The 13,190-nt window shown below is 42.3% G+C and overlaps 1 protein-coding gene across 5 annotated transcripts in view; it reads left to right on the top strand.

Annotated features, from left to right (window-relative positions):
• ADAM22 (ADAM metallopeptidase domain 22) overlaps positions 1-13,190 on the top strand; it is a 1,877,697-nt gene that overhangs the window by 1,709,289 nt on the left and 155,218 nt on the right. For 2 of the 5 annotated variants that reach the window (XM_069648369.1, XM_069648368.1), the window contains one exon: positions 3,737-3,931. The exons of 2 other annotated variants lie outside the window; for them this stretch is intronic. In XM_069648369.1, the coding sequence (XP_069504470.1) occupies positions 3,737-3,931 (195 nt within the window). The remainder of the gene's footprint in view (positions 1-3,736; positions 3,932-13,190) is intronic. One more of the 5 variants, XM_069648370.1, reaches the window with a different exon arrangement.

Genomic DNA, 13,190 nt, shown 5'->3' with positions numbered 1-13,190 from the left:
ACTCACTATTCCATGCTTTTTTTTATATCTAGGCTCTTATGAGATCAAGCTATAAAGTAGCTATGACATCTTCCTCCTCGTTTGGTGTTCTCCCTTCATCATCGAGCAGCATTCATGATAGGAAAATCAGCTATTTTGAATGGCAGGTATAGATTTAACCTGGAAATCGTACTCTTGTCATTTTAAGCGTAATCTCGCTCTACACTCTTAAAACCTCTACACAGGGTTGGTCGTCAGTGCACACTATAAAAAGATGACCCAAAGATAGCACCTAAATAATTGATTCTCAATACACATGCGAGCAATTATTGCTCAATAACTGAGTATCTGGATTCTGTGTCAGACATACCTCTAGATGCATGGCATGCCATCAATCATCTGAGAGATAACCACTCCTAATCCTTTCCTACTAGCATTCACCATCAACTTTGCTGTTTTGCCTACTATGAACCCTCTCATCCATACTTTGGTAGGTCTGACTGCTACTTCACAATCGCACATCACACAAATTTGGCATCTTTTTTAAAAGTGACACTAAAGGTTGAGTGATTTCTTCAAAATTCTTGACAAACCTAATGTAATATTCTGCAGGTCCTTGGAACAAATGTGCCTAGCCTTTGTTTGTGGGAAGAAGGTCTTCTCCTATCGACTTTATGATGTCTGCTGGGTCTGTAATAACATATGCTACGTGGCATATGATATTGTCTACTACTATGGACAAATGTAAGCAAGCATCTCATCTACCCATATTCCACGTTAACTTATAAGCAGCAAGTCATTACAATCAATCACCAATAATTGCATCATGCCAACATGATCATAAAGCATATATGGCTTTCGACTAGGTGTAGGTACGTGCATTCATTCGTGTGTAGCCTGCGTGAATTTGACAGGCCCCACAAATTCTGGGCTAAGTGGATCACAGACATTTACAAAGACCCTATACCTGTTCATTTAGTGGGCCATCATGAATATCAATGAATATCAAAAGCTAACCCTCATAATGGAATGGAGCTCTGCAGTTCTTTTCCATCTTACATTAAGGCCTGGGACAACAGTCAGAAAAACCTGGGTGTTCAGAACAGGTTTTATACGATATGCATATATCGTATAATACCTAAAGTTAATAAATACGGCAACGTTGCAGTTTTATGTATTTGCGTTCATTCGCAAATATTATAAATCTGCTCAAGCATGGTAAGTATGGGACTAAGGAAATTCTCTACATTTACTAAATCTGCCAAATTTATGAATCACACTAAAATCTTCTCTGAGTTGTGCGAATAGGCGGATTGGATGGATCTTCAGGTTTGTACGTGCCAACATTCTCAATGCTTGCGGCGCAGGTTAAAACTCACTTCTGTGGAACAGTTATAACATGAGAGTGTAAATACTGGGGATTAATCAATTAAGAGTGTAATACACCAATCTATGGAAGGAAATAGTATGTTATTCCATGGGCAATTCAAAATTAATCTTACAAAATTACTGATGATGCTACAGGACAGAGGCTGTGGTTCATCTGTTCTGGAGAGTTCTACATGTTTACAATTACCTCTGCCCTGCCCTGAAATCCCCCTGCCCTGCCCTGCTCTCCCCCACTCTTTAACCCACATCCCTCAGCAGCACTAAAACCTAACATGTAACCATGGCATACCCATCTGGAGATGTGTCACAGGGGGTGACTAGATTCAATAATATGCAGAAAAATCAAGGAAGGTGTCAAAGCCACATGCATGCCACAGTTGCCATGTGGGTATTAGTGCCAGAATGTCTAGCACCTGAACTGGGAATATTAGGAATTAAAAGGAAAGTTTCCCGAGTTGCATATGAGCTGGTTCTTGAAGCATATATTTCCATGTAAGGTAATAGCAAAAACTCATATAAAATGGTAAACGGTGGGCAGTTGTCTTTCTAGGGAAGACTGGTGCTACTATTCTTTTTCTACAGTCTAATTACTGTTTAGGTTTAACTATAAAATCACCTACTTCTCTCCCACTACTCTCTGGCCCCCCTCCTTGAGCCGCCCCCCCCACCCTCCCCTGAGGCAAAAAACCTGGGTGCCATCTTCCACTCCTTTCTCTCCTTCTCACCTCATATCGGTGACCTTGCCAAGAAGGCCCACTTTCTGATTCACCTCCTCAGAGACATTCTCCCTTTCCTCACCTTCACCTAGCAACTCAGTATCTCTAGAGCTCTGGTTCTCTGAAGGCTGGACTACTGCAACAGCCTCTTCCTCAATCTTCCTCTCTCCTCCCTCTGCCCTCTTCAACTAATCCAGAATAGGACTGCAAGACTTATCATTGGCATGAAGCCCAGGAACCGCATCCCTCAGCCTTAAAATCTCACCATTGGCTTCCGGTGGGTTCAAGGATCAAACCCAAGACCCTCTGTTTCACCTATAAGGATTACTGGTGCCTAGGACCATGCTACCTTCAAATTCTCTCCCTAAATACATCCCTGCTAAAGTCCTTCCATCCTCTAGTTCTGATCTCACGTTTCTCCAAGCGGAGAGTGGGGGGTAGATCTATTTCCTCTGCAGGCACCTCCCTCTGAAATGGCCAACCTGCCCCTCTCAGACTTGAGCCAGAGCTCCTTAAATTCTGGAAACCTCTCAAGACCTTCCATTTCTCCGCCACATTCCCTCACCGCTTCCTTGCTAAGCCCTCCTGTTGCTGCAACAGGTTCCTGGTCCCTTCTGAGTCATACCGTGGCCAGGCCCTCCTCTCAAACTGCCTGCCTCAGCACCTCATTTCAGCAGTTGCCTTCAGGCACCCTTCCTTGACTATACTACCGCGTCTAGACTACCCCCTTCCTCGCACTAGCTACTGCTATCCCTTCCCCCATTGCACTTGTCTTCCTGGCCCTCCGTAGCACTTACCCAGCCCCTGACACTAACCCTGAGCACTGGCCTCCCTCATCTTCCCTCACCTCCCTTCGTCCTGACCTCACCCCTCCTGCCCTCCTACACTTCTTCCATGCTTGCACGATTCGAATGTCACAAGGCCTAGTAGGACCGTTTAATGCTGTTATTCTCCTATGTTGCCACGCCCCCTTAGTCTTGTGAAACCTGGAAACACTTTCTGATGTATAGGCGCCATACAAATGTTCAATAAATACATAAAGTAAAATGAAATAAAGAAAGCAGACAATCTGCAGAGGGCATGAATTGAGACCCTCAATCGTTGACTTATACTTTTTATGTTATGGTTGTTTGAAAAGAGGGAACATTTGAGTTCTCTTACCAGTTAGTTTAAAAACGGTCATTGTTTCAATAAATACATTGGGGGGGTGGGGTCATTCAGTTATGGAGACCCGTTTGAAATATAGAATAGTCGTAGAATGTTTTTTTTAAAAATTGTTCTTGAAAGTAATTCATGTATGTACCAAAATTGAAATGATGTGTGATTCTCCAAATTGTTTGGACCCCAAATCATTGCAATGAAAAATGTATGCACCCCTTGAAAGCTACAGTACATTTTGCAATTTCTGATTAACAAATAAAGGACAGGTGGATGAAAAAGTACAAGCTGTCAAAGCCACAGAGTTGTTCTGCTAAAGTTGTCCAACTCTAATTGTTAATGTGGCTAATTCTCGTGTGCCATTACCCTTTACCCTTCTTCTCACCCCACCCCCACCCCAATAACTAATATGTGTATTTGACCTGTACGTGTTTGTAGTCTCTGTGTGTATATGTGCCTTGTTTTCTGACTCTTCTGTGTTTATTATGCTTTAGACAAATTCCCCAGGGAGATTATGTAAAAAAGCCTGGAGATGCCGACTCTTTTTATAGCGACATGCCTCCTGGAGTCAGCTCAAACTCTGCGTCTAGTTCTAAGAAGAGGTCTGCTTTTCTGTCGCATTTTCAGATTTCTACCTGTTCCATCACACATTATTCCATTAGTCAGAACATTTCATTGTTTTGCAGCAGGTTTGATTACTTCTTCCTTCTTTGTCAAATGTTAACAACAAAAGAGCGCGCCTTTTTCTTTGACTGCCAGTCTCCTTTGAAGCGCGCTCTGCTCTCAAGTGGACTTTGAACTGCTGGGCTTAAATTTGATGACTTGCAAATCATGTGTGATTCACACAGACTGATGTATAAAAATGGCTCCAAATTGTGGTAAAAAGAATTCTTCAATCGGTTTCGTCCGCGCAGTCAAAGGAAAAGGCCGCTGTCATACTGCACATGTGATTCACGAATGAAACTGATCAAAATTCCATTTATTTGTTGAAAAATGTGTTTACTGCCTTTGGGTTATTTGAAACCACCTTAGATCTATGTGTCTTTTGTGCCTCATGTATTCCTCTGCTCGAAACTTTATCGTTGGGGTCAATTTACCGGGTATTACGTCTTAGTTGGTGGAACAATATACAAACAAGGCTACCACTGAGATCAGAGTTCCAGAGAAGTGCCATGCCTGCCCATTTTGCTTCCTAAAATCTGACCAATACTCCGAACAAAAGAGATTGGGGGTAACCCGCAGGTTGAAATTTGCTGTTTTGATAACAGCTGTGCTGCTCCAGCGATGAGTTCAGATCAATGGCTTCAGCTGCATGGACTATTTAAGCAGTGCTCAACTAGTGTGTTGCCTGTGAGATACAAATACATCTTTTCATTTGCAGGAATTATTAGCTACAAAGAAAGTATGGACCACAACATAAACACCTAAACTTTAAGAAAACAAATTAATTCTTCTAACAATTCTGCAGTTAAGAATTAGAAATAGATTTTTGCTCTATAAAAATTCCTTTTTTTATTACTTTCGAAAGTTACATAAAACAATGAGAACATGATATACTTCTCGGCATCTTATCTGCAATTTTGAGTGAGCTCATTGCATTATCAGGCCAAGTGCGGCGTTGGTTCAAGAGGCCTGGACTGCTGCCTTATCCATTCCAAATACAAAAAAAGCCAAGCTTTCACCAACGTCAGTTAAGCAAAAAAGTTACATTTCGATAACTGCCATTTGTTGATCACCATGATTTTTCCGTTTCGATTAACAATGTAACCATTAAGGATAGTTCACAAATTCTTTCATTCACACATCAGCAAAGCCAACGAAAGGCTGGTCACTCCATCTCATCGTCCATGTGCAATGTGGTATTTGTCTGCAATCATTTCTTGTACAATCACTGGGCAAAGCAGTTTGCATGAAAAGTTTAAAACTCAACATCAGAGAAGAATTAGCATTTAGCAAAGTTGGGCAAGGTGTAGCCAGGATACAGGCATCCAGTATTTAAACAGGAGTGGGCAATAACAGATACAAACAGAAACATCAAGATACATGACCAGAAGAAACAAATCTAGTTCATTCAACCTTTTTTAATTTCACCTTGGACCGTATATCAAACTAATTTGGCCATCTAAATTAAGTACTTAAGAGGAAAGGTCTGCCCTTGGATTATTTGCAGTAGAAGGAATTCCCAGGTCGCGCTTGTGGGTTGATGTTAACCTGGATCGCATATGTATAAACTATAAAAAAAAAATAAAGGGTTGTGTGCATGACGTTCATGCAGAAAGTACAGCTTCTAAGGGGGTAAAGATAAATATATAAATATATATGTTCCTAGACTGTTATTCCTACCGTCAAATGAGAGGCACTCCCCCGCTCTTCACAAATTTTCCAGATAACTGATGTTGTAGAAATGTTTCTTTTTATTCAATAAACAATGCGCAACGCCTGGCTGCTTCATAAAATCCACACATATCGTAGTGCTCCCACGATGTACGGCCCAAAGTCCACACATTTCGCGGTTACCTCACCGCTTGATCACAACCTATATATTACTAAGATGTAAGAGTTGTCCGTGAATGCCAAATACAACCTCACTATATTGAATGAAGATCAGTGATCCAGGAAAGTGTATTGTGTGAGCCATTGATGAAGCCCACGGCATGCCTGCTGAAGGCAGCAGTGATGTATATGGGCAGACTAACAGTTATTCATATTAATGGAGAAGTACAGCACAGGATCAATATTAAGTCACATGACCTAGCAGACAGTGCAGGCCAAAACGGATATCAGACATTTAAGGATATCATAAGACAAACAGGTTACCTTTTCATCCATATTGGTGCCTGGCTCCGCATAAGCTTTGAAATGAGCCTGAAAATGTTTTGACAGAGGAATGAGCAGGCATGGCACGTGCAGAGAACCTGGAATACATGCTTCACCCGTGTTTTCTGATGCATGCAGATGGCGTGCAAAGTGAAAGTGTTGAGGGCGGGAGTAATGTGTCCGCCCACATCGCTCTGACTTGTTTGCATGACACCGTATCTTGCATGCCAGTGATTGCACTTTGCTGATGTTGATGCACAGAGCTAACAAGAGAACAATATTTTGGGACTAGGAGGGCACATAAAAGTGAGAAGCAACAAGATGTGACTTTGAGACTTCGAGAAGGAAAAACAGTAAAATGAGAACAAAAGATCCTAAAAATAAAAGGTGATAGACGATATGGACTCTGCTTGGACCCTTAAGGAATTGTGCAGCCTCAATTAAGCCAGTCAACTAGCTGTGGTCCAAGTTCGGAAATAAAATGTTCACAAAGACCTTTGTATGTTTGTCTAAGGTTTACCACAGAGAGTGGAAGTCTTATCCAAAGACTACCAAGGAACGCATTTCCTGCTTATGACCACAAGTGAATCAGAAAACGTAGGTGAGAAGGAACAAGGGAGAAACATAGGCTCAAAATAGCAGACTAGGGTCAAGAAAGCAAAGTAAGCGCAAAGAATAAAATAGCAAACGAAATATTTGTTTGAGGTTATTTTGATCTTTTGTCCCTTCTCACCTACTTTTCGCAATTCGCTTTTGGTCATCGAACAACCCTGCACAATCTTCAACTCATTTTGCTCAAATGGTCATAGTAATCAAGTCGAAATATCCTCTCCACCGTATACACTGTATCTCACACAGGTATAAACTGGCTGTACACACTGCGCCACGCACACTCCACATCATATCTACAAACAATATATCTTTAGGGCCCATGCAGTATAGAACATTCTCCTTAATACCCCATTTAATCTCAGCATTGATTCCCCATTTCCTAAAATCAAGGCCCACTCGCCTTTAATATTTTGGAAAAACAAGCAACAGACATACATTACAGACGTTATGGACATGAGCACTGCCCATTCCTCTCTAACCAAGCATGGCCCATACTCGGGTTACTGAGGCAGTGGACGTTATTACATTATATCAGCACCAACACAATGGTAGAAATAAAACAGGCAAAGATTTTACATCTGGTTCATGGTAAGGGGCATCTTTGACTCACTGCCTGAAAAAGAAATGTTACGGTACATATTGCCCATTGTCAGATATCTCATAGCAGATAAGGCTGTGTGCATGAGTAACTTGCGAGTAAAGGAAAACTTATTGTTCATTTAGGTTCTCTGAAGATAGCCAGCAGAGCATGGGGGTATACATTCACTGGGGGTACACACAGGTACAACCTACCAGTGAATTATTCTCATTCATCAGCAAACCTGTGTCCACCTTCAGAACATGATTTCCTTATCGCAATGGACCCCCTTAAGAATACAGATAGCAGATCAGGGCCATATATGTATTCATAACTAACATTTTCAATTTCTCCCTTATAAATTGATCCCAATGTTTTGCTTTCTTGTTAAAAGCTGGATAGCTGCTTCTAGCAATGGATCTTTGCTGCAAAAGAGGACTAGTAATCAGCAGCTCACTTAGATCTAGCCATGTTTCATCAGAACTACAAGAAGCCCTAGGAAGCCATTTCAGGCAGGCAACTCACTTAGTTAACATACAAGCGGTGCCTGAATGCTGTATATGTTAGATCTCACTGCTGTCTTTAAAGTTTAATTGCTAGCATAAGGTTGGGTTTAAAGGTTGGGTTTAAAGGATTTGTCTCGGCTGATAGAACACTTATGTTGTGCGCCTCCTTGGAGAGTTTTTATACTTGCATCCATTTCCTAGAGAGTGTGATTACCTGCATCCACTTGATAGAGAGTGTGAATACCTCCACCCACATGCCATTTCTTTATGCTGTCATCTTGGGTGCTGTGCATGTTCCCTACCTGTCACGGTTTCTCTTTAAACTATCCACGGATCTCTGAGCGAGATTGATTAAATCCTGAATTTTCCTCTGATATAGCGTTGCCACTGATACTCAAATCACAGTCAGCATTAATGTAGATCACTCGATGATGGCAACTGATTTAGGTGTGAGTTTATTGCCTTTAAGAACTACAACTGACTCAAGGTCAATGCCAGCACAATACACTCCTCTCTTACATGAAGGGAGTGAGTGTGAGTCAAATAACGTCTGTCTCGCTGCTTTAGGCTGCAGAACTGGAAACTCACTTTAATTGGGCATGTCATTCCTGTGGATAGTGGTGGATTTTCTTTTAAAACAAATCACTTACTCCACTCTTTCGCATAAGGCCACATCAATCACAGTCATTGTTTGTGCCTTCTTGGACAATGATAGCAGCCTTAATTTCCCACTGAGATGCTATCTCATTTCTAGAATTTAATACGTCCCAAACACTGAAGACGGCTTCTGAAGGCCAGCTAGATTGCACACCCTTTTGCCCTCACTTGTTGCAAAGCCAGTATCTTCTCCATAGGGTCTACTTTCTAGTCCTGTTTATCAAGACCTGGTAACAATTTATGCTTCAGAGAAAGTCCAGACTGAGTTCATTCCAGATCCACTCCGTGAATGACTTCTGAGATGTTCTTTTTTTTATAAATAAATCATTTTATTTGGGTTATATGATAAACACGCAGAAACAATGCAATGCTGCACAGACGAAGCCACCAAACATTTGAGCTTATAAAATCCAAACAAGCTGTACCATGCATTCATAGTTCCTATATTAAATACACAATGAAAAAATATTAGTTCTCCAAATGTTCCTGAGTTGAAATAGTAGAATAATAGAAGAGAATAAGTTAGAAAAATAAATAGAAAGGAAGTGGGACTTGTGTATAATCATAAGCAGTAAGTTGTAAACCAACAGACGGTAGTTGCCACAGAGCAAGCACACAATTGATACATTTCAACACCTTTATTTTTATAGGCAACATAGGAGGGTTGGAGTAAAGACCACAGGACAGAATTTACTCAAAAAGGTAGAATCTCAGCAAGAATATGGATCGAAGGAGGAATAACATGAAGATGGTCCAGGGGACTTTATGTGAAGTATCGCAGGTCTGTTTCCTTGTCTGGTTTCCAAATCCCTGTTTTTTCTCAGAGTACAGTGTTCTGCCAGACACTCACAATCACAGGGATTTTAAAGTGTACCAGCACACTTCTTTAAGTGTTTCGGTCTTGGTCAAAGGATTAGGCGATGGCCTCACAACTGCTACCAGGGAAAGCCCTGTACTGGGCCGTTTTCATTCTAGTGCTTTCTTTGCTACAAGTGAAAGTAGTTATTCTGTCTTGTAAAAACTGGTAAAACACAGTTAAACCAAGTATAAAAAAAAATAATAAAAGAAGTCCTGTCTAGATCCCCCAGCTTGCTTTGCTCAGTATGCTTTCCTAAGGGTTTCCCCTGCCAGGCTTTGCATCTAGTCTATTTCTTCATCTGGGCCTCTATGAAGGTTAAACTTAGCTAGCCACCTGCCACCTCATCTGGCTCCCTGATACCAGTTGGCCTTCTTGGTTTGGCCAACACAAGTTGTGCTCTCCTGGTTCACAATCTCCATGTTTACACTATCACTACTTACCATTATTGGCTTGGCCAATGTTGGTTCTGCTCTCCTGGGTCTCCTTCTCTACCTCTCTCATTTGTAACACCACTACCTCACCGGTACACCATTCTTATCCCAACCGGCAGGTTTGGGCCTCTTTTTACGTACTGATTCATGGGTCTGTTTGACCATTAGCTTTGTACTGTGTGATTGGCCCTTGCCTAATGGCACTTACCTCCTCCCCATCAATGTGGCTGGTGTTTGCATTATTCTGCAAATGTTGTGCTCCATTCCAGCATTCCGTGGTTACAAGAACCATGTCTGCCATGTTTGGATCTGGCTGCCTCAACATAATGGCCTGGGAACCCTCTGCTCTGTCTGCCCAGTGTTCATGTGAGTTCCTTTCCCTGCTGTCAGCGCTGCTGGACTGAGGGTGGGCATTTGCTGCAGGTCATTTGGTTGTCTGCCGTACGATGTTCGCTTGGCTCTGGTTCACAGTTCATGCTGGAGGTATGCATCCTGCATGGCCTGCTCTTCAGTCCCCATGCTATGGACCCGCAGTCTAGTGCGGAGCGCCATCTTCTGTTGGTGCGTAAAAGCACCCACTGATTCTCTCCATATCAAACATTGCTTCTGTGGGCAATTTTCTTGGGGGTTTCTCCCTAATGGCATAGGGCAAGCTTTTGGGCCTAGGGAAGCAGACTTATTTTCACCAGTCATAAAACATATCGCCCCTTTACTGATGGAGAGCCTTATTCCTCTGGGAAACTCTATGGGATCATGGAGTGAGGGGCTCCGCCTGAGACTCAGAGTTCCCCAGCCCACATGTTCTAGTGACACACAATTGACCTTCTCACAAGTTGTGCTATGTTATGGTATAGTATAAAGCTCCTGTATTGTGCCACTAACCACCATATTGGTCGTAAACCACCAGTACCGTAACCGAAAATATTTGCATATAGTGCCCTTTGCACAGGGCATATCAGACCATAGAATGAAGAGGAGGTGGAAAGGGAAAAGGGGCAAAAGGGAGGGAGTAGAGAGCAGCAGGGTTAGGAAAGAAATAACACATTGTGAAGATTTGTTGGGGTTGTAGTAGAAGGGAAACTGAATGTATAAGTTAGGATGTATGTGTAACTTTATGCACTGGTCATCCAGACTACTGGTCTAGAATGAGGGAAGACAAACGATCAAGCCAGCAAGCATTTTCCATTGATGCTGTTGCCTGGTACCCTAGTTAGTGCTTGCAATTAGTGAAAGCATGGCTATGTGATGGCCCCAAAATGTGCTTGGTCAGCCTTTTGAAGAGTGGAAGGAGAAGGTGCTCTCTGCTAAACCTACATGAGATGGCTCTAATGTCTGTGCTAAGGGTGTTCCACAACTGAGGAGGCAAGAGAAGGAAGACCCATCCAATTTCTTTTTGGAGTAGGAAGGGACTGTTAGTGTGTGGTTGATATCAGGTTTAGTGAATGCTTGTTTATCTTTAATTGTGAGCGCCTTTTCCAGGAATCGCTTTGAACATGATGCAAAGGGATTTAAAAGTGGTTCCCCTACCCACAGGGATACAGTGTAGTGTATGAGAGCTGGCATATATGTTGCCTGAGGCCAATTCGAAGTATGGTGCAGGCTGCTACAGTCTGGATTCTCTGTAGTCCTCATACGTGATGCAGTGGGGCACTCAAGCATAGAATATTGGCGTGCCTATAGCGGTTATCGCTGTGTCTTTCTGTGGATGCCGGTAAAGGCAGCATTTCCCTTAGAATGTTCGAGTGTCCCGAAACCTGTTTCATAACCATATCGATTTGGAGGACCATAGAAAGCTCTGAGTCGATGAAACCACTGAGATTTTCTATTCAGACGGACGTGTTTAGGGTGAGAGTGGTGCAACTGGGGCGAACACGGAGACTGCTAAGGAGGATGCTTTTCCCAAAGTCAACATTCATATCTTCTCTTAGTTAAGTAAGAGGTGGTGGTGTGGCATCCACTGATCAGTTATGTATTGTTTTTAGCTTGTAGGATTAACTGTGTATTGTCAGCTTAGTTATGGCAGGAGGAAATTCATGCTCTAATAAAGTTGGAAAGAGTGGAGAGATAAAGATTAAAAAGGATGTGCGATAGAGAAGAGCATTGTGTAACCCCAACGTTTTATGAAGTCAGATTGAAACGAGTCAGCAATGGGACCATTCATTTAGAAGATATACATTGCCATTTTAGGTCTGCTCCCAATTGCCAAGTTACAACAGATGGTTGTTAATGATGTTGTGTTCTACCAGGTCAAAGGCAGCCAATAAGTCAAGTAACATCAAAGCTACAGCCTTGTCTGCAAGTTTTCCGAACACTTGCCATTAGAAATGACCCTGAAATTATTTAGATTTGATTGATGAAGGCCTAGCCTCTTTAGAAGTGATTTGCAGAAGACTACCATGAAGTCTGGGGGTTCAATCCCTGTTGGGAAAGATATGTTCATGATAAGTCTAACCGCCTCGGCAATCACTAATGACTCCAGCAGAGTTTGGGTAAAAATTGGCATGCAGGGGTCCACTGTGGAGCTTGCTGAGGAACTTTGGGAGACCAGGGTACTCAATTCCTGTATGGATAGGGGATAATGCATGAAAGATCTTTTAGGGTGAAGTGAAGGGCAAAGTGAATCGAGTGGTGAGGACGCCCAGTGTAGAGGGGCCAGGTGATAATGCCAACTTTGCTTTTATGCCGCAGGTAAAAACGTGGCGCCAAGGATTTGCAATTTCTTTTCACAAGACAAATATGATGTTAGATAAAGAAGTGGGGTTACTGAATTGAGCAATGATTTCTGTTCATGTGCTGAAAGCCTTCAGTGGTCTGCTCTAACAGAAGCTCGCTTTGGCTATTGCGATACCCATGCTGTGCCCTCTCCAGTGTCTCAGGAAGGCTAATTCATCCTCCCTCCTGTGATTTCTTCTCAATATGTGAATGAGGTCGTTATTGATAGTCTGCTGCTTCTTACGTTTATCAGAAATCCAATGTGGTTGCTGCATAGATTTTGAGGGAAATTACATGGCATGCTCTAGTGATCCTTTCATATAAGATTTGTGTTCCCTCAACTGGGTCCAAGAGCATATTTGGGTTAGGGTAGGAGTTAATCAGTAACTGACAAAAATCAACCATGGCATTGATCGATTTCCATTTCCTTAAGTATGATTTTTTGGTGTGGAATCTGTAGGGGTCAGGGGATGTGGGGTGCAGTGAGCCGGCGTGTTAGCTGGATATTGAAATCCCCAAAAGGCAGAGTTTTGGATGCCCTGAGAGAGTTTTTGCTATGAGGTATGGGAGCTCTTTTCCAGGTTGTCTACAGATCAGGAGAGAGGAAATAGTAATGGACAGGGCAATTGTCCAGGTCGAAAGCATGGGGTTTCATAGTGGTGCTGATAGCTGAGGGAAGGAGATGAAGGGAAATTCCTCTTTAAAGCAGTAGCATGTTCTACACATCTTTCCAGTCTTCTTTTTAAGGATTGTGTATCTTGTTAGGATAACTGTCTG

This window comes from Ambystoma mexicanum, chromosome 2q (genome assembly GCF_040938575.1).
Source record: "Ambystoma mexicanum isolate Mex_15411 chromosome 2q, UKY_AmexF1_1, whole genome shotgun sequence".
Lineage (NCBI taxonomy): Eukaryota > Metazoa > Chordata > Amphibia > Caudata > Ambystomatidae > Ambystoma > Ambystoma mexicanum.
This window is presented reverse-complemented; position numbering and strand designations above follow the sequence as displayed.